The 21,725-nt window shown below is 40.3% G+C and overlaps 3 protein-coding genes across 6 annotated transcripts in view; 1 reads left to right on the plus strand and 2 right to left on the minus strand.

Annotated features, from left to right (window-relative positions):
- Positions 1-5,901, minus strand: part of slc49a4 (solute carrier family 49 member 4) — a 41,162-nt gene extending 35,261 nt beyond the window's left edge. The window contains exons 1-2 of the mRNA XM_076112245.1: positions 5,447-5,901; positions 1,663-1,756 (exon numbers count right to left, since the gene is read on the minus strand). Of these exons, the coding sequence (XP_075968360.1) occupies positions 1,663-1,756; positions 5,447-5,741 (389 nt within the window). The 5' untranslated portion in view covers positions 5,742-5,901. The remainder of the gene's footprint in view (positions 1-1,662; positions 1,757-5,446) is intronic.
- hspbap1 (hspb associated protein 1) lies at positions 5,755-14,665 on the plus strand. 4 transcript variants are annotated; one of them, XM_076112249.1, is made up of 8 exons: positions 5,757-7,524; positions 7,614-7,812; positions 8,418-8,605; positions 10,098-10,234; positions 11,213-11,384; positions 12,147-12,230; positions 13,368-13,478; positions 13,794-14,665. In XM_076112249.1, the coding sequence occupies exons 2-8, from the start codon at positions 7,617-7,619 to the stop codon at positions 14,235-14,237; spliced, it is 1,332 nt and encodes a 443-aa protein (XP_075968364.1). In that variant the 5' UTR covers positions 5,757-7,524; positions 7,614-7,616; the 3' UTR covers positions 14,238-14,665. The 4 variants fall into 4 exon arrangements, with proteins under 4 accessions (XP_075968362.1, XP_075968364.1, XP_075968363.1 ...); XM_076112248.1 differs by having other exon boundaries at positions 5,758-6,123; XM_076112247.1 differs by having other exon boundaries at positions 5,755-7,812.
- A 1,348-nt stretch (positions 14,666-16,013) lies between these two features.
- The window catches only part of slc15a2 (solute carrier family 15 member 2), a 31,873-nt gene continuing 26,161 nt past the window's right edge, over positions 16,014-21,725 (minus strand). The window contains exons 16-22 of the mRNA XM_076112196.1: positions 19,917-20,075; positions 19,296-19,342; positions 19,116-19,223; positions 18,373-18,472; positions 17,965-18,108; positions 17,110-17,214; positions 16,014-16,208 (exon numbers count right to left, since the gene is read on the minus strand). Of these exons, the coding sequence (XP_075968311.1) occupies positions 16,014-16,208; positions 17,110-17,214; positions 17,965-18,108; positions 18,373-18,472; positions 19,116-19,223; positions 19,296-19,342; positions 19,917-20,075 (858 nt within the window). The remainder of the gene's footprint in view (positions 16,209-17,109; positions 17,215-17,964; positions 18,109-18,372; positions 18,473-19,115; positions 19,224-19,295; positions 19,343-19,916; positions 20,076-21,725) is intronic.

Below are 21,725 nucleotides of genomic sequence, written 5' to 3' on the forward strand. Positions count from 1 at the left end.
TTCACCTACAAACTAAAGACCAAAATCCTTACATCTGAATAAATAAACTCATTTAACAACGACCACCTTCACGCTGCTTCTGTATTCAGAAGAACTGAAGTCCAGTCTGTAGCGTCTAGAAGCTGCTTTAATGAGGACGGATGAGGAGTAGCGTGAGGAAGAGGAGGAGAGATGATTAAGTTAATCCGTATTGATGGAACCTGTCAGACGGTGCCTTCAGGGTCCTACAGACCACAATCTGACTTCACTAACAGAAAGTGTTTCTGTACAACCAGAGGAGTCAGAGGAGAGCTGAGCTGTGATGAGACAACTCATCACAGAGACGAGACGAGGAGGAGGAGGACGAGGAAGAGGACGAGGAGGAAGAGGACGAGCCGTTTGTCCTCCTGATCCTCAAACACATGAAGAGCACCGACCACGTTTATACTGTGAAACACCAGACAGCGAACAAACCAAAGGAACTGAGAAGAATCAAGAAGACGACGAGTGAAACCAAACCTCCACGATATGTAAACTCATATCTCATATTCATACACCACTCGAGGACGCTTCGTGCAGGACGTGCAGGTCGAGATTACATCATTTCTTTCACTACATAAACTGACAATAAACTGATCTCATCAATAAATGTCTCTGATGTGAATCACGTTGTCTTTTCTCTCCCCATCAACACAAGAGGATCGCTTTCAAAAAGCAGACGAGAGGAACTCCTTTCATTTCCTTTCAAAGGATCCTAGAAACCCAGAACAGACAGGAAGTCATGAGGAGAAAACAGGAAGTGACACATTGGACGTTTACTGATCCGAGCCGTGTTTGATCCTCCGTTCTGCAGGAGGTCAGTGAACACAGCACCTACACACCTACACGCACACACACACACACACTAGAAAGCAGAGAGCGCCATCTGCTGGTGATGCAGGGCGCTGCATGCCTCTAATCCAACGTGTGTGTCTCTGTGTGTGTGTGTGTGTATAGAATCTTTGAGTCCCTATCATTATGAGCATGATGAAGTGGATGAAGTGGACTCGTGTGAAAGCATCTTAAGGCTCTTTAAACACAATGTGAGGAAACGTTCACGCAGACTGTTACAAACATTAAACCTGATGCTCTTTTCTTCGTCTTCTTCTTCTTTGATAAACTCTAACAGAGGCGTTTTATCTCCATACAGTCAGCTAGTATCACTGCACCGATGCAAACATTAATTGATTAATCTGCTCTTTGAGAGCCCAAATTTAAAAATTAAATTTAAATAAAGGTCCTTTAAATGTGTGCAGTGAAAGCGATATGAAATACAACTTCCTCCACGTAGCGGTCTGATATCCTCCCTCATTGACAGTAATCATTACACAGATTAGCGCTCACAAGTACTCATGGAATTACTTTTTGTAATTGCAGTGACCTTCTCTGAGCTCCTGAGTGAAGCTCTGAATAATGATTTGGTTCTTTTAATGTTTCCCAGTCTGACATGGGAGGAGCCCAGCAGAGACCAGGGTCCACACGGGACCGAGACCTGGTTCCAGACCGACCCCTCTGTGTGGAGTGAACTTGTTAGATGAAGGTTATTTATACGTAGATACTATGGACGACGAGCCGCTCTCTTCCTCCTTTCCTAACCCTTTTTAGACCATCATCCTCATCACGCTGATGCTCGTGTGTCCTCACCATCTCCTGAGAGGCTGCTCCGTCAGAGGGATGCTCCTCACAGCCGATCCAAGCAGCATGAAGAACGCCGAGAGGAGGAGGGCCGCCCGGAGACCTGCAGAGCACACGGGCCGATCATTAGTCATCCAGAGGAATATGTGCTTTATGTTTCGTCTATAAAACATAAAAATAATTAATAAAAATCACTATTTCATTCTTTTTAAAAGTGAAGATGTCGGCCATCTTTTGTTTGTATAGTTTATAGAGATACATAGTTTACATTCCGTATGATGCAAACTCAACAAATGCTCTACAGGGATGTTCTACAGTTTGCGTTTTGTTTGTTTGTGTTGTAAAAAGGCTACAAATGAATTCTGTTGTGCATCCTCGTGTTTCATAATGACAAATAATCCTTGACTCCTTGAAGGTTATGACGTTGAGTTTTAGAGAAGTCGATTCAGCCGCGTGATCCTTTGAGAGGATGTTTGTGTTGCTGATAAACAGAAAGGTTTCTCGGCTCTTTAACTCACCCTCATTGATTTAAATGGGGTGGACAAAAAAATAGATACACCCATCAATACAAACCAATAAAGTTCAACAGAAAAACAAACCTCCAAAACAACAACAATAGTTTCAGCTAGCTGTAGCTAATACCCTGTGGTGTATGTGTATTTAATACTAAGAAGACAACAGTGTTGGACACGGTGCGTGTGACAGAAGTCTTTATTCTCAGTTTCAGCCACATGACACCGGTTTAAGGGAACTCTCTCCACTTCCCTGTTCTTCTCTCTGCGTCCATGTCAGCTCTCATTTCTACTGAAGCTTTGATCAACGTGTATAAACACTCAGTTACATTTATCAATTATTGTATTTAAATTCAATGATCCTGATGGGAAACTCAGGGACGACTGTCGAGGCCGAAATCAACACGATTCAAGATATTTTACCGATAATTATAAAAACATTTTAAAAATTCAGTAAATCCCTCTGACCTTAAATCCTGTGAACAAATATCTCCACAGGACATAATGTTATTAATCATAGAAAAGATGGTGTGACTCTGTTCTTTATTATATATATATATATATATATATATATATATATATATATATATATATATATATATATATATGTGTAAATATATATATATATATATGTGTAAATATATATATATATATATTATATATATATATATATATATATATTATATATATATATATATTATATATATATATATATATATATATTATATATATATATATATTATATATATATATATTATATATATATATATATATATATATATATATATATATATATATATATATATATATATATATATATATATATATTTACACATATATATATATATATATTTACACATATATATATATATATATATATATATATATATATATATTTACACATATATATATATATATATATATATATATACATATATATATATATATATATATATATATATATATATATATATATATATATATATATATATATATATATATATATATATATATACACATACACTTTATTTTAAAGCAGGCTTTATTTTTCACTTCTCTACCAAATCAATGAGCTAAGAAGCTTTTTCAAGTCACTAGAGACGATATTCAGGATTATCAACTTGTGTTTTTAGTATTTATTAAATCGTGATCTGTGATAAAATATATTTCTATATCGTTCCATCGAAAATGTGGATTAATGTGCACTGTCCCTGCTAAATAAATGGATAAGTTAATAATAATAAAATATATAAATACATTTAAAATACTCTGATGATCAAAATAGTTGCCGATTAATTTGATAGTTGAACACGAATGGATTAATTGCTGCAGCTCTACTTCTGATCAGTGAACATTGTGTCATAATTATGTTGCTGCAGAGATTATTGTTATTGTTGTGTGGGCGGACACACACACAATTATTTTGACTATGTATTTTTTAAGTGTCTGGTTTGTTGTCACATGACTGTTGGTCTCAGATGAATCAATCATGACTTCATAGTTTCACAGAGGAGCTCACAACTTAATGTTTTTACACAATCTGGTTGAAGTTTAGCTAATCTTTTAAAGAAAGAAATGCTTTCTCAAACCCGCCGGTGGTTCTTCGGTTTCAGAGGATTAAACAGTTTATTCTACTTCTACTAGCAGCAGATGTGATGTGTTCAAGGACCATTGGAAAGCTGAAAACCTCATGATAATGTCTATTTTTTACAGCTTCTGGCTGTGATGAATGGTGTTATTCTGGTGATTCTTCAAGGAAAACATGCTTTTGTGTTTTTTGTTAAACCGTTTCTTCAGCAGATAGAATGTGACGACATCAACAAACCTCGAAGACGAGTCGTGAAATGTCTCGTCATGATTTTAATCTCGAGGGCTTTGATTCATCATCGTCAGGTCATGTGATGAAGAGGAACCGGTTAGGTGAAGAGCGCTCTGACTCAGCAGCTCTTCTGACGTTTAAAAGTTCTGTGGTTTTAAGACCTTTGTGAAGTTAGTTCAGTGAGTTTTACTGATGCTGAATCAGCACTTTAAAGGGTCACATGGTCCACTCCACACTAAACCTGACACACTGACAACACGTTACGGGATCAATTCAGACACTAAATCTACACGCTTGAACTTGTCATAGTCAATTATTCTGACGATCCATCGTTTCAGTTTAGCTATCATGAAAAAATAACAAACATTTGCTGCTTATTGATTTTCTCTGTTTATATATTTATAGTTAAATATCTTTGGTCTTCATGATGTTGTGATGGTCGTTTTTTATTGTTTATAGAGGAAATAAAATTAATCAACAATTAAAATAATAACTTTAGACTAAATCAGTGTGAAAAATATCTGAGAACAGTAACCGCTTAAAAATATATAAATATATATATATACATATATATATATATATACACATATATATATATATATACATACATATATATATATATACATACATATATACTAGTACTGGACAAGTTAGTTATTATCGCATTAACGCTGACAATTATTGTATCGCGCGTTAACGCAGTTTTATTTTTTAATATTAAGCAGACATTTTTAACACAAGAACCAGCCGGCCGACCGGTGAACAGCTGTTTGTGTGGCGTCTCTTCCGTCTCTTCCTGTTTCCTTCACCTACATCCCCCTGGGTCCTAAGTCCCTCCATGTATAGCTTCTTATCACCCTCTATGTACCAACGTACATTTATATAAGCTAACGTTGCTAACAGCGCTAAGAGTACTACTTCAGTATGTAAGTGTAAAAGTACTAAAATACAGAAAAACGTCCCATGTTGTACTCTTATATATTATATTATTATTACTCATTCATTCATATAACAGCAGGGTTCACTGTTTACTGAGGTGGACCTGTATTATCTCTTATTTTAACTTAATTTAAAATGTGATTTCAGGATTTAATAACTGAGGTTGATGGGTTGACATTCATATTATTATCATTTATATTATTTCATCTCTTATTTTACATTTTGTATGTGTTCAATATTATTAATCTCTGTTATGTTTGTTTTATTGTTTAAATTGTGCAAAAATAAGTAAATTAAACTAAACTGAGGTTGATAGGTGACATTCTTATTATTATCATCATTTATATTATATTATCTCTAAACTTTTATTTTTTATAAACTTTATTTAACTAATTTTTGTATGTGTTTTTAGGCTGAGACTTTCCAATAACACCATAATAACACCATAATACATATTTTAACATATATATATATGTAATAGTGTAATCATATTCTAACAGGACACCGTGTACCCAAAGCTCACCCTTTTTGTCCATCAGCCACATGAACAGCAGCCACGGGACGAAGCCCACCGGGCCCCACAGAACCAGCACCGCAATGTCGGAGCTGCTGAAGCCGAACGCTTGGACCGCAGAGTTCTGGATGGGCCCCCAGAAGTTCCACACCATTCCCTGCATGAAGCCCAGCAGCGAGAAGAGGCTCAGAACCAGCCATCTTCTCCCGTACACCCGGCTGTGAACCGGACTGTCGGGCTCCGCGTGAGAGGGCACGAGAAGCGGCTCTCGTTCGGCCTCGGTGCTCGAACCCCCGGAGCCCATTTTAACGGTTAAAATCCGGGGGTGTTTAACGGTGTTAGCGGTTTTAACGGCCCGTGTTAAACGCACGTTTTTACCGGGCTTTCAGTCGATCACACTAAATAACAAACAGACCGATACTAGCTTCTGTTATTGTCGCTTAAATGTACTTCTGCGCATGCCCGAACGGAAATAGTTTAGAGGGAAGAGGGAGGAAACTGTAGTCGCTCTCGCTGCCATTTTGGCTCGTCTGGTGCATTAGCTTGAGTTGGGCCGTTGTGGCATCCACAGAGCCGTAATGGAGTCGATTTCACACAAGTGAGGCGTTGGGTGAAGTAAGACGGAAGCGGGTCATGTGATGTTTGTTTACTTCCTGCCCGAACCTCAGCTGCACGTGGAGTAAAAGGTGAGTTGTTTATGAAAGAGAGACTTCTCTTTTCCACGAAGCTAACGTTAGTATTCCTGGGATAGCTGCTAGCGTGACAGTGGAGGGTTAGCTCGTTTGTTAGTTAGCACACCGTTTATAAATAGAGCTGAAACTAATCTCCGGTGATGATAGTTTGACAATTAGAGAAGTTAACTTTGTCCTTTCCAAGTTGCCTTGTCACGCAAATGCTCCCTAAAGTTATGAAGCTACTCAAAACTAGCCACTTCAGTGTATTCTGTCACGTAAAGCGAGCTAGCTAGGTAGCTAGTTAGCTTGTTACTGACATTAAAGTGCTTCACAGTGAGGAGCTTGTGGAAGCTCATTAACGGCTGCAAAAAAACAACAAATAAATAAAAAATGAATAAAATAAAATAACTACAAAAAAAAGTCACTAAAAAAAGAAATAAAGTTAATAATTATTTATATAACTTACAAAAAAAGAGAAATTATGAGATAAAAAGTCGGTTTTATTCTTTCTACGCCAGAGCTGCTTCTTGCTTAAAATCTTCTCACGGGTGTGTTTGCTTCGTACAATCCCACATGAAGTAGTTCATGTGTTGTAAAGCCACGTTTAAAGTAGTCTTCAATGTACTCACAATACATTTATGCGTCAAATGTACAGTAACCTATGAAGAGCTGCTTCTGTTTACACTCAGAGCATGAACGGAGGCGTTTAGACTCGCTGCATTATTCTCAGAAACGAATAACAACAAAACAACAACAAAATGTTCTGTGTAGAATCAAAAAGACGAGTGTCACTCAGAGATCTGACCATAAACTGTAGGTGTTACACCAAAAACACCAGAAACTAACCTCCACTATAGAGAGGAGGGAGTACAGTACATTACAGTCATTTAGCAGACACTTTTATCCAAAGCGACTTACAATTCAGATTCTATCACATTCATACACCGTAGGCACAGCTATGGGAGCAATTTTGGGGGTTTTGCTGTCTTGCTCAAGGACACATCGACATGCGATTGAAGCACGGCCCTGCTATCCACTTAGCCACAGTCGCTCCAGGGATCATCTGTAAACTCATATCTCATATTCATAAACTACTTTATTACCTTCATACAAACCCTGTAAAGAAAGAAGACAAGTATTACATGTTTTATAAAGAAACAAAGGTTGAACATCCTGTAAACTATTTGATTTGGCTGATACATATTTAATATAATGTAGATTTTTTAACACCTCCTGTTTCTGAAGCTTCTAAAAACAAATCGACTTTCTTTGTAAAGTCCTCAGACATGTCAACAGTGTTTTTATCAGTGAACTATCTGTGACAGTCACGTGAACTGATGAAGTATTTAGTTTTGTTGTTGTTCACCTTCGTCCTACAGGAGATAAGACGTGTCTTAACTAGAGTAACGTCTGGTAATGCCGTCTTAAACACCAGTGTATCTATCAGCTAACCTTTGTCTGCGTCCTGTGTGATGAAACACACTCATCAGTGTTTTCTGCAGGTCATGGCGGACCCCGCCTCCACCAAACCCTTTGGCCCAGAGGAGACCCAGAGGATCCTCCGTCATCTGCAGACGCCCACAGTCTTCACCAACATGGCCGCCGGCTGGCCGGCTCTCCTCTGGACCGCTGAGCGTCTGTCTCACTGTCTGAGAGACAAAGTCCTCCGATTCAGACTGGGAAGAAAAGAGGAGAAGAACAGTAAGAACAGAGATTAATATATATGTTATATTACACATACATATTCCTTAAAATCTGTTTTCTAGTGTCCTAAAGTTGCCTACATTTGAAATGATTCACTCTTTAAGACATTAATCCAGAAACAGTCTCCTATAAGCAATTAAACCATCTTGATCTCCGTCCAAAACGTCCTGAATCATTGATCAGTTTCAGTATATTGTAAGTTGATGAGCTCCTGATCGCTGTCTATCGATCCTGATTTTAAACGTCACAGAAGCATCTGCTGTGCTCTTTTCTTTGCGTCCTCGTGGCTGTGAAAGAAACTCGGGTAACGAGTCCTCCTGTGATGGATCACGGAGAGCGTGTCCTCTGATAATTACATTTCTAAATCACGTTTTCTGACAGCGGGGCATCGCTCACGAGGGATTATAAACGCCATCAATCACCCGCAGACACACTTTGTTTACTAAAGACAAACAGGGAGTCGCTCTCTCATACAAGGGAGTGAAGTCAAATTTCATGCCTCTGCGATGACGCATCGTGCTGCGATTCTGCTTCATGAATTGTATGTTTAGTATTTATTTTAAGCATATTGTTTCACAGAAACTCTTTCTGGCTCTCTGCAGCCCCTCTGTTTGAAACCCAGTGTTCCTACGTGGAGGCCCGACTGGAGGACTTTCTCAGCTGGACCCGGGACCAGACCGGACCTCTTCATGTGGGGCCTTTCTGTGAATACCCAAACTCAGAGTACTGGGCCTACGCCGACTACAAGTACATCGCAATGCTGTTTGAAGACCGGCCCTCCATGTTTGAGGTAACCGGCCTCCTGCGTTCATATGAACTGTGACGATGTCGGGTCCGTTATCTCACTGCACACAGTTATGCGTAGTTTAATCACGGAAACATTAAAGTCATGGCATCGTGTTTTAAATAAATGTGTCTGTGATAAAGAAAGCTTAACATCTGACGTCGAATCTGTTTATTTAAATAGCTCATTAAAAACAGCAGGAGTTGGGTTATAATCTCCCTCATTACAAGTATTCATAGTTAAAGACATAAAGGCCAATAATGCTTAACTTAATACAATAAAAGAATAGAATGAAGCCACAGGCGGATTAATAAGCAGTGAGAGGACGTTACGTTTAGAGAGGACTTGATGAAAGCTGTGGACTGAAGGTAAAGTGAACTACGGAGGATAATCCAGAGAACAACCGCTTCTTAAGATCTTCTTTCTTCTTATTGTGATCGTGCTGCATGATAAATACATTTATATTAATTCAGCTTCCTCACAAACAGCATGAAAGCTCTGTAGCCCATAGAGGGTTATTTTCTTCATATACTGTGTGTATGTATATATATATATATATATGGCATCGTGTCATATATATATATATATATATATATATATAAATGTATTTCAGCATTTTTAGTTTCAGTTATATAATCCCAAAAACATGACATCGCATACAGTGTACATCTTCTTTAAGATGATAATAAACCAGTTTCAGAGCTGCTTCCTTTAAAGTTTAATTATAAGAATATGTTTTAGCTTCTAATCGTCTTATCAACAAACTAAACATTAAATATTCTTATTTTAGTCTCTTTTTTTGTCCAACGTTCTCGTTTATTTTCTTTGTTGTGACATTTTTCAGTTAAACCGTTGAGCTTTCTGCTCGTAAGGACTTTATATTCTCTGTTCTTGTCCTCTCGATGGGTGAAGACATTAAAGCTCCATCCTTTCTCCAAACACACCGCCACACACATTCATTTCTTTTCTTCTTTTATCTCGGCCATACATTGTTATTGGGGCAATTATTCCAGCTGACTTTGGTGCCTTAGAGACGGTGGGCAGGATGAATGGAGGCCGGGAGGAACCTCGATTGACCCGTCTGTCACTTACAGCTGTCTGCGTGTTCGGTAATGACCTCATTATTCCTGATAGCTGCACCTCTGTGATTGACAGCTCCTCCTCAGACACAAATACTGTCGCTGGAGACGTCTACTGGTTCAATGGGTCCTGTCAAAGCAGCATGTCGGACAAATAACCGTTCAGTCACACGTTTATTACTTTTTTACATTATTTGGGGTCTATTATTTATGGAAGCCCATTTCTGACAGCAAAAAAAAATGAAAAGTTAGACTTCCCCATGGTCAGTCGAAATTATGAGTCATAATGACTTTCTATCTCATAATTTCTTTTTACCATGGGGATATTTTTATTATCAAGTCTAACTTTTTTTTTTTTGCTGTGGTAAATGTGCTTCCATAATGATCGTGTGTGTGTTGTGTTGTGTTTGTGTGTGCAGGAGGTGAAGTGGTCTGACTTTGGTTTTGAGGGCCGTGACGGGAGAGCGAGCACATTATGGGTCGGAACAGGAGGAGCCAACACGCCGTGTCACCTGGACTCATACGGCTTTAACCTGGTGCTGCAGGTACAAGGACGGTAAGCAGGAGTGTGTGTTTGAGGCTTCATATGCACTAAAGTATTAATAATAATAATCACTTCAGTTATAGCACCTTTAAAAACAGAGTTTACAAAGTGCTTTGACACACAAAGCAGCAAAAACAAGACAATAACAACAATAACAGAAAGATCGGTGAGACAGTCGATAAAAAACTGATAAACTGACGTTCACATCAACGTGGCAGGATGGTCAAAGCGGCTAGCTGACAGCTCGCTAGCTAGCTAGCTTTCTAATTCCACCATTTTCCTGTAGCCACTGTAGCATTAAAGAATGGTGGAATTGGCTAGCTAGCTGGCTAATTAGCTCGTTTTTTTAAAATTCCCGCATGATTTTATGCTACAGTGGCTACAGGAAATGAGCCAAACAGCAGGTTTGTGTCCAGCAGCAGCGGTGGGTCGAACTCCGCCTCACTCCACGCCACTCTGGAGAAAGACAAGCTAGCTAACGTTAGCTAGCCAGATATCCATCTTTGGCGATGCGTCCGCTCTCCTCCCAGCGAGCTGTAACACTTTACCGCCCCACTGATGTGGTTTATTGTCATAAAAACTACAGTCGCCATTTTCTTTTGTACTCGTCGAGTGATAACTGAAAACAGTTGAAAGTCTGTTAGACTCCTGTTTTATTTCTATGAATAATACGATTGGTACAACCCTCCTCTTTGACCATTTCTAGAGTTAAACTGGGACGACACACTGAGCTTCACAACTTTTATACTTACATTTACACAGTCTATGGTTTTATTCCTAGAGCTCATAGCGCACACAGAAATCTGTTTACTATCCACCATCCAGTGACATCTCGTCTAAAAGAAACGTGTTCAAATGAAAGAGAAGAAGTTTATCTTTCTAACGATACCAAAACATGCATATTTGACTTGACCACGTGACCCCAGAGGAGCTCCTTAACCTCCCGACCAAACATCTGGATTAACTTCTAACAGTGGTTTCCTTCGGTAGGAAGCGCTGGCACCTGTTTCCTCCAGAGGACACCGTGAACCTCTACCCGACCAGGATCCCCTACGAGGAGTCCAGCGTCTTCAGCCGGGTCCACGTGGTCCACCCGGACCTGAGGAGGTTCCCAGCGTTTCATGGATCCAGAGTACACGTCGTCACTCTGCAGCCTGGCCAGGTCAGGACTCTTGATTTTAATAATATAGAAATATCATCACATTATCTGCTAAATGTGACCGGAAAACTCATTATGTTCTTGGGCCAGAAATATAAAAGCAGTTTCTCTGAAGGTGTTAAATTTCATTTCATGAGATAAAAACGTTTCTGTCATTTAAAGAACTTCAGTAGACATAAGAGTAGAATAATGATCTGTTTAACTAACACGAGCTCTAAGCTCATTATTACACTTCATTAAAAATAATAATGACCCCAAAAAATTTTCATTAAAATAAAACTACAATCATTTATTTCCTAATCATTTGAATTATGTATTTTTTTTGCAAATAACCCGTAAAATGGAAATGAAATAACATTTTAGCATTTTTTTAAAACTTTTTTTCTTCTCCAATTGTTTGAATCTCTGTTGATTGTATTTATTTATTATCTATAGATTTTCCATTTTTGGACAGAAAGAGCTTCTTGTCGAGTCCTGCGGTCCCTGTGGATGTTAATTATTGACCTTTGGCCTTAAATCTCCAAATCAGTGAGAAACTTGACTTGGATGATTCTCTTAGAACTACTTTAAACAGAATGAATAGTTTTGGCTCCACGTCTGTAAATCAAAAGATGATTCCTCTTGTCCCGTGAATGCTGAGGAGGCAGTAAATCAATGTGTTTTAATCAGGTCACAGTATGAATGAGTGAGGGGTCTGCTGCCCTCTAGTGGCTGGTATCAGTACAGCTGTGTCTGCAGGTGAGTGATGTGTTTGTACCTGTTCAGGTGCTTTATGTCCCCAGACACTGGTGGCACTATGTGGAGTCTCTGGACCCTGTCACGGTCAGCGTCAACTCCTGGATCGAGCTGGTGAGAATAAATCATGTCTGTTCAGTACGGAAGCTCATTCCAGCTGTTTGTGACGAAAGAACAGGTGACAACAAATGCCAGCATCATTTTTATGATCATTCTTTTTTTCCATCTGTGAAAACCAGTAAATAACGTTTTGGCAGGTGATTTTTACATATATGTATATTATTATTTTGTGCAGGTGTTTGTTGTTGTAATACTCGTTCCGGCCACAAGAGGCTGAAGTGCAGCACTGATCCATGTTTTAATAGATCGGTTAATCCCACAGGGGAAATGTTTTCACTACAGCAGCATTTATGTTAAAGCAACAATAACAGAGTAGAAAATATTAAATATAAAAATGCACAATATATACAATAAAATATAATAATATTAAATGAACCAACTAAACAATAGTGCAAAGATTTAACCATTTAATGAGGACTAAAAGCATTAATGTTCTCCTCCAGGTGACCTTTTTATTTAGATAACTTGCTAAAACACAATATTATATTTACTTTGTGTTCAGACTGCATGAAGGAGTGAGTGGTGTTCACTTCAGCCTCTTATGAACAGAATACGACAACAAATAACTCTTAGAAAAATTAAAATACCCGTCAAAACTTTGTTTGTTGTTGTTTTAGTGACGAAAAAAAAGTAACTTTGTAAATGTATCCTGGTAAAACAGTTTTATTTGTTGATTTACTAAATGTATTTATTTATTTATTAATTTATTTAATTTATTCATCAGTTTATTTCTATCGACTGTCTCACTGAGCTTTCTGTTGTTAGTGTCTTGTTTTTGCTGCTTTGTCTGTCAAAGCACTTTGTAAACTTAAAGGTGCTATATAAATAAAGTTATTATTATTATTATTATTATTATTGTTGAGGTTTGAGACTTTTTCACTGGTTTTCACAGATGATAATAAACGTAAAGTAACTTTACAGATTATCCCAGAACAATAAAACAATCATTGTTTAACCCCGTTCTTCAGTTATAAACACTTTGATTATTTTGTTCTCACTGGCCTCTCAGGGCTTCCGTAGCTCCTCTTGGTCCTGAGGAGCTCCTGTAAGGTCACAGATCAAAGCGTCTCCATCGTGTGATCTTTTAGATCTTCGTGTTCTTCATGTTCTGGTTTCTCTGCTCCGACACAGGAAGAGGACGACGTGGAGCGAGTCGGCGAGGCCGTGACCAGGACCGTGGCCTGCGCCTTTAAAAGAGACGACGACACCGACGACTGGCTCAACCCCACTGAGGTGATGAAGGTTATTACCTCCTCACATCTATAGTTCCATTGTTATTACAGAAGGTCAAGAACAATCAAAAACACCAACTGTAGGCATTTTAAAAGGCTGACGTCAGAAAAAGTTAAATATTTGACTCACTTCTCACTATTCAAGGAATTCTATCTATACGACATTAATATAATAGTAGTTCAGCTAAACGTTGAAGTGAGCGTGGCGTCTGGTGGAATACAATGACCTCTCCACGACTTCAGGAATGTGCTGTAATGGACATCAGAGACTCGCTTATTCTAAAGGAACTCTCTGTACCATCTGGTGTGTGTTGTGTTCCTGCAGGACGGCGTAGCGTCCCATCAGGACAACATGCAGAGTGTGAACCTGGCCCTGAGAGCTTGTGCTCAAAGACACAACAAACCGACCCGGGACCAGAGAGACGCCGGTCTGCTCAAGCGGGACTCTGGAAGACAAATAAAGGAAAGAATCAAGGATTCTGTGGCCTTCAGGGTTCCCTTTGGACCACATCTCATCGCGGTCTTACCGGAAACCACGAAACATCTGGAGGTCCAATCCCAAGAGGAGGAAGAAGAACGTAGAGACGGTTTAACTCGATGTAGACCAGCTGGCCCTGCAGATGGGACCCACGAGGAGCTCGTACTCGCCACCATAACCACTAACGACCTGCTGGACTGTCTGCTGCACCCGGATGTCATCGCCCGGGTCACGGAGCTGCTACTGGAAAGACACACAGGAAGTCACGGGAGCACCAATGACATGAAATGAGCCCAAAGCAACGGTCCGACGTCAGAGAACGGTGTGCAGAGAGAAAGATGTTACGGCTGCAGAGATCTATCCTGTGATGCTTCCTTCACCGTGACTTCCTGTCTCCTCCCGCCTCGGCCCCCTGAGATTAACAACCCCCGGATGTGAGAAGTCACAGCTAATCGTAACCTGATGCCAACGTTTCCTCTTGTTGTTGTTGTCCTGCACGATAATCCGGTTTGGGTTCAGAAACATGGCCACCAGAATCAGTTTAGTATGTTAATGAGCCTCCTAATTCAAGATGATACGGCTGAGATGTTGAATTTGTTTGGTAATAATGTCTCTGTGTCGTTGGACGACCACGTAATGCTGAGGAAAGACGTGCACGAGTACGAGAACAAAATAAATAAGATCTTTTATAAATAAAGGCATTAAATATATTAAATAAATTAGATGTCCTGCACTTTGTTTTCTGCCGACCTGATTGAAGGTATTCCCAGTTTTAACATGAAAACAAGATTTCTTTCTTTAGTTATTAAAACTGATAATGAAAACGCACAAAAACAAGTTTTAGCATCAGCTGTTACAGAACTTCATAGAAGACTTGAAACTAGAGATTGAGACCATAAACTCATGTTTACAATGTTTACTGAGGTAATAAATCAAGAGAGAAGTAGAGTCATTTTCTCATAGACTTCTATACAACCAGAGGAGTCGCCCCCTGGTGGACACTAGAGAGAATGCAGCTTTAACACATGAAGCTTTGGTGAAGAAAAGCTCTGTTGTAATGCTACATACATGCAGCATTAGCAGCTAGCAGGCTACATTCGTCATCCATGTAGCATTAGCAGGTAGCAGGCTACATCCAGCACCCATATAGCATTAGCAGCTAGTAGGCTACATGCATCATCCATGTAGCATTAGCAGGTAGCAGACTACATCCAGCACCTATATAGCGTTAACAGCTAGCAGGCAACATCCAGCATTGATGTAGCATTAACAGCTAGCAGGCTACATCCAGCATCCATGTAGCACTAGCAGCTAGCAGGCTACATCCATCATACATATAGCATTGGCAGCTAGCAGGCTACATCCAGTATCAATGTAGCATTAACAAATAGCAGGCTATGTCCAGCATATATGTTGCATTAACAGCTAGCAGGCTACATCCATCATACATGTAGTGTTAGCTAGCAGGCTACATCCATCATACATGTAGCATTAACAGCTAGCAGGCTACATCCATCAGCCATATAGCATTGGCAGCTAGCAGGCTACATCCAGTATCAATGTAGCATTAACAAATAGCAGGCAACATCCATCATACATGTAGCATTAACAGCTAGCAGGCGCATTGTGTGCGGTTCTCGAGATGTGCGATAAACAGACAGACAAACATACAAAACCACCAGGTCCTGTTTTTAGTACAATTTACTTTATACGGTCATGATTATTATTCAGCATCATAGAAAACAAGACATTTTGACATGGAGTAATACGCACAATATATATATATATATATATATATATATATAGCACACAATATTTAACATTCATGGGTAATAACACTGTTGATCACGGTGTGTTGAAATCATACTATAAAAACACTATATTTCATGTATTTCACTGTTAAACATTTTTTAAGTGACTGGAGTGTTAAGAAATATGCTTCATCATCACATCCTGGTACTTCATCATCACATCCTGGTACTTCATCATCACACAGAAAGTAATGTAAACAATAAGACATGCTAATCAGCTACAGAGCGGCGGTGTTGTGAACGATGTGGTACACCGTTACAATCTGGTGCTCTTCCCCGTTTTGTTCAGCTGAACGTCGTTAGCTTTCTTCTTCATGTCATCTTCGTCGTCTTCCTCCCGGTGCTTCTTGTCCAGCTGGTCGGGGTCGACGTAGGTGTAGAAGTACGCCATGACGGAGAAGATGATGAAGACGGCCAGCAGCAGGCCGGCGAACAGCAGGAACTCTTTCCACTGGGACAAAGAGGTGTACCGGTTAGAGTGGGCTGGACTGGTCTCTGATCAGGTGATCGATCAATACAAATACAGATTTATATGATTAATGTAGTTTTAACCCCCCCCCCCCCCCAACTCTTCTTCTCTCTCTTATTTGAATACAGGAAACTGTGGGGACTCATGAACCAATCACAGGACATGAAGAAATGGCTCCTCCCCCATCTTCCTGCCTTCAGCTGACATCATCATCACTCCATCCGTCCGTCCACCAGCCTGATTCCTCCCCTCAGCCCTCCATCCCTTTATCCTTCATCCTTTTATTCTTTCAATCCTTCTTCCCCTCATCCCTTCATCTCTCACCCTTCTTCCCCTCATCCCTTCATCTCTCACCCTTCTTCCTGTCATCCCTTCATCCCTTTATCCTTGATCACTCACCCTCCATCCCTTTATCCTTCATCCTTTCAATCCTTCTTCCCCTCATCCCTTCATCCCTCACCCTTCTTCCCCTCATCCCTTCTTTCCTTCATTCCTCATCCTTCCTCTCATCCCTTCATTCCTCATCCTTCCTTTCATCCCTTCTTCCTCTCATCCCTCACCCTTCATCCCTTCTTCCCTCAGGACTCTTAACCGCTCCGTCCTCCATCATCTTCAAAACCTTCATTGTATTATTTGGACATGTTTGTATTATTTTCAGTGTTTTATTTATTGTTAAACTCTGATGTTGAACCGTATAAATAAATATAAATATATATAATATAAATAAACATATATAAATATATATATATATATATATATGTAACCTCTTGTAAGGGAAACTGTCAGATATGTTGTAAAACCTTTTGATTTAAAGGAGATTTGATCTGATTTCCTCCTCTCTTGTGTAGTGTGAGACATTCTAATGTGACTCATGGCGTCCTACCTGTTCAAGCCCCGCCCCCTCAGCCACGATCAACACGATCACGTTACCGAACGCGACCGTGAGCAGCCAACCGGCCTGCAGCACCGACTTCATGTTGGCTGGAGCCTGGAGGACAACGAGAGTGAGAAGCAATAAAGTTATTATCAATAACTTCAACTTTTACTTCTGATACTCGAGTAACATTTTGATTGCAGGACTTTTACTGAAGGGATGAGAGGAAGAAGGATGAGAGGAAGAAGGATGAGAGGATGAAGGGTGTACTATCACCTGATGGAATATTCTTCTTTTATTTATTTTTCACCCCACATGTCACTAAGAAGACCACCTTCCGCTTTTGTTTTATTGTATTGTGTTAAAGTATATAATAATATATGTTAAATATATTATATTCTTATATATATATATATATATATATATATATATAAGAATATAATATATATATATATATATATATTATATTGTAGGAATGCAGGACTCAATACCAATTTACTGAGAAAAATAAATATTAACAGTAAAGCAGATCAAAATATAAAGAATAACAAAAAGAAGGAAATATTGACATATAAAGAATAATTATAATCAATAACAATAATAATATGAATAATTTAAGTAAAGCAGAGAAGAAAAGAAAGAGAAAAATAAATAATACCAACAACAACAATAAAAAGGAGGAGAAGAGTGAGATGAATAAATCCATCGTCCCTCTGGTGACTTTGTGTTTCCTGGGTCAGGACTACAATAGAAACTCCTCATAGAAAGAAACTACAAACGTCTTTTACGAGGGTTGAAGCTCAGAACAAAGAGTTCAGTGATCTGTGGTTCTGTGGTTCTGTGGTTCTGAGGATCCTAACAGACCTGTGAGTAGGAGAACTCCAGGCCCGTGATGGAGAACATGACCTCTCCGATGGTGATGAGGACGTACTGGGGGATCTGCCAGGCGATGTGAACGTCGTTGGCCTTCACGTCCTCCATCTTGTGAGCCACAATAACCCCTGATTCCTGACAGGAGACAGACACAGAGATGATCTGAGGTCAGCTATAATAGAGACCAGCTGGTGGACATAGTGGAGCGCTGAGCAGCTAGAGACACATTCATCTCAGGAGGAGGAGGAGAGAGCAGAGCTGAGAGAGAACACTGGACGTGCATTCACCAAACTGTTGCTTTTAAGAGTTCACATCAACTTAAGATGTGACTCCCTGATATATGAAGTTCTATCTGATTACATAACTGTATTGTACAGAAAGGTGGACGAGCATCCCGACCTCCGTGAGCACCACGGTGTACGAAGCTCCAAAGTCCAGAAGGCCGAGGTCCAGACTAGAGCAGCGGTCCGGCGCCAAGCAGCCTCTCACATCTGGATATCTACGGAGACAGGAAGCAACACAACGCATGACACAATGTGAGAGAGATGAGTCACACAAACATGAAGTAACGAGGACACTCAGAGTAGGAAGACGCTGGAGGATTCTGGAGGTTTAAGTTTTGCTCTTTTTCTGACGATCTGATCTTGTTGTAGAACATAAAACAAGTGGAAGTGAAGCCAGAACGTCCAGCTTCTGTTTACAGAGAAACAAGCTTGTTCACAATCACACTGATAGTTGTAATATTGAGCTGCACCACTATGTCATGCAGCTCAATCGACTCTATGATTTAAGTCTTTAACAAAGACATCAAGTGAATAAAGAAAACTAGAAACACCACGACGAGGAGAATAAAACCTTCCAGTTAGAGCAGATATCTGATCATCACATGTCAAATAACATACAGTTCTGTAATCAGATGACATTTCTAAAATATCCATTCCTCCTCCTCCTCCTCCTCCTCCTCCTCCTCCTCCTCCTCCTCCTCCTCCTCCTCCTCCTGAGACAAACATCTGTCTCTTCAGCTGCTAAGCGCTCCACTACGTCCACAGAGAGTCTCTGTTATAACTGGTCGTGTGTTACGAGCACAGAGGTTCAACAGAAGCTGATTGGACAGCAGCGAGACAGGAAGTGGTCCTACTCACTGTCCCCGGTCCACCGTCTTGTTGGGAGACATGCTGAGACCAGCAGACACCTGGAAGGACACGCCTCCAACAGTGAGGTTCATGGCTTCTGGACGTGTGTTGAGGAACCTGTTGAATTATAGGAACTCGTGAGGAAACTATTTGACACAGTGCGAGTATGAAAGATTCGAGTTATTTTACCTGAGGAGAGGATTCCCGTCTTCATTCTTCGTTATGTGGTCACTCACCTAGAACACAGACGGTCAGAGAGCTTCTATCAGAGAAACTCTCTCACTTTATTCTGCTTCACTCACTCGTCTTCTTCTTACAATTTAAAATAGAGAAAAATGCAAATATGTTGACGTTACATTCTTATACAAAGTAAACAGAAGCTTCACCGTCAGTGAGCTTCACTTATTAAAAGCTATTTATTAATTCAGCTTCTTATGATACAAAGAATTCAGGTAAAGATGAGAACACGTTCAGAACATATGGAGGCAGAAGTATACGCATACAAATAAGATTAAAGGACAATTAAGTTACACAACAAGGAATATATATATATATATATATATATATATATATATATATATATATATATATATATATGTATGTATGTTAGTCAGCAGTTGAGAAGAGAGATCTTCTGTGCAGCTTGAACAGGTGACGCTCTGGCTTCAGGTCGACATGTTGACATGTTCACTGACCTCTGAACCTTGTGTTGATGGTTCATGTTCTGTGATCAGCTGTCTTCAGCGTACTCACATGTCTTCAGCGTACTCACATGTCTTCAGCGTACTCACATGTCTTCAGCGTACTCACGTGTTGGCAGTGGACTCCCGTAGAGTCAGAGTACACGATGAGGCTGTACGCCTCCTGCTGGTCAGAGGTGAAGTTACACTCTGACTGTTTCCCGTTGAAGGTGACTTCAAGCTTCAGCTGCTCGCCGGATGCTGGAAGCGTCTCGTACGTGTGAGGGTCCTGACACACAGAGACCAGAGGGTTCTAAGGGTTCTAATGGTTCTAAGACAGACTCTGTTGAGCTCTTAAAGCGGCAGTACACCTTTAACGTCTCATTATGAAGTAAACACTGATTGCACAATGTGATGACGTTAGAATAATGACATCATCAGTGTTAGATGGGTTCCCTGTGAGCCTCACTCTGGTGTTCATCCTCTCTGTTCATCCTCTCTGCTCATCCTCTGTTCATCCTCTCTGTTCATCCTCTCTGTTCATCCTCTGTTCATCCTCTCTGTTCATCCTCTGTTCATCCTCTCTGTTCATCCTCTCTGTTCATCCTCTGTTCATCCTCTCTGTTCATCCTCTCTGCTCATCCTCTCTGTTCATCCTCTCTGTTCATCCTCTCTGCTCATCCTCTGTTCATCCTCTCTGTTCATCCTCTGTTCATCCTCTCTGCTCATCCTCTGTTCATCCTCTCTGTTCATCCTCTGTTCATCCTCTCTGTTCATCCTCTCTGCTCATCCTCTCTGTTCATCCTCTCTGTTCATCCTCTCTGCTCATCCTCTGTTCATCCTCTCTGTTCATCCTCTGTTCATCCTCTCTGTTCATCCTCTCTGCTCATCCTCTGTTCATCCTCTCTATTCATCCTCTGTTCATCCTCTCTGTTCATCCTCTCTGTTCATCCTCTGTTCATCCTCTCTGTTCATCCTCTCTGCTCATCCTCTCTGTTCATCCTCTCTGTTCATCCTCTCTGCTCATCCTCTCTGCTCATCCTCTGCTCATCCTCTGTTCATCCTCTCTGCTCATCCTCTCTGTTCATCCTCTCTGCTCATCCTCTCTGTTCATCCTCTCTGCTCATCCTCTCTGCTCATCCTCTGTTCATCCTCTCTGTTCATCCTCTCTGCTCATCCTCTGTTCATCCTCTCTGCTCATCCTCTCTGTTCATCCTCTCTGCTTATCCTCTCTGTTCATCCTCTCTGTTCATCCTCTCTGTTCATCCTCTCTGCTCATCCTCTGTTCATCCTCTCTGCTCATCCTCTCTGCTCATCCTCTGTTCATCCTCTCTGTTCATCCTCTCTGCTCATCCTCTGTTCATCCTCTGTTCATCCTCTCTGTTCATCCTCTGTTCATCCTCTCTGTTCATCCTCTGTTCATCCTCTCTGTTCATCCTCTCTGTTCATCCTCTGTTCATCCTCTCTGTTCATCCTCTCTGCTCATCCTCTCTGTTCATCCTCTCTGTTCATCCTCTCTGTTCATCCTCTCTGCTCATCCTCTCTGCTCATCCTCTCTGTTCATCCTCTGTTCATCCTCTCTGTTCATCCTCTCTGTTCATCCTCTCTGCTCATCCTCTCTGTTCATCCTCTCTGCTCATCCTCTCTGCTCATCCTCTCTGTTCATCCTCTGTTCATCCTCTCTGTTCATCCTCTCTGTTCATCCTCTCTGCTCATCCTCTCTGCTCATCCTCTGTTCATCCTCTCTGTTCATCCTCTCTGCTCATCCTCTGTTCATCCTCTCTGCTCATCCTCTCTGTTCATCCTCTCTGCTCATCCTCTCTGTTCATCCTCTCTGTTCATCCTCTCTGCTCATCCTCTGTTCATCCTCTCTGCTCATCCTCTCTGCTCATCCTCTGTTCATCCTCTCTGTTCATCCTCTCTGCTCATCCTCTGTTCA

Source organism: Anarhichas minor, unplaced genomic scaffold (assembly GCF_050575085.1).
Source record: "Anarhichas minor isolate MPS153535 unplaced genomic scaffold, ASM5057508v1 ptg000048l, whole genome shotgun sequence".
Classification (NCBI taxonomy): domain Eukaryota; kingdom Metazoa; phylum Chordata; class Actinopteri; order Perciformes; family Anarhichadidae; genus Anarhichas; species Anarhichas minor.

Bases quoted from the DNA above. Each gene is read 5' to 3' on its own strand.
- hspbap1 (XM_076112247.1), top strand. From the start codon at position 7,584: ATGAAACACACTCATCAGTGTTTTCTGCAGGTCATGGCGGACCCCGCC. The intron at 8,606-10,097 runs GTAACCGGCCTC...TTGTGTGTGCAG, and splicing joins ACCGGCCCTCCATGTTTGAG to GAGGTGAAGTGGTCTGACTT. The intron at 13,479-13,793 runs GTTATTACCTCC...GTGTTCCTGCAG, and splicing joins ACCCCACTGAGGTGATGAAG to GACGGCGTAGCGTCCCATCA.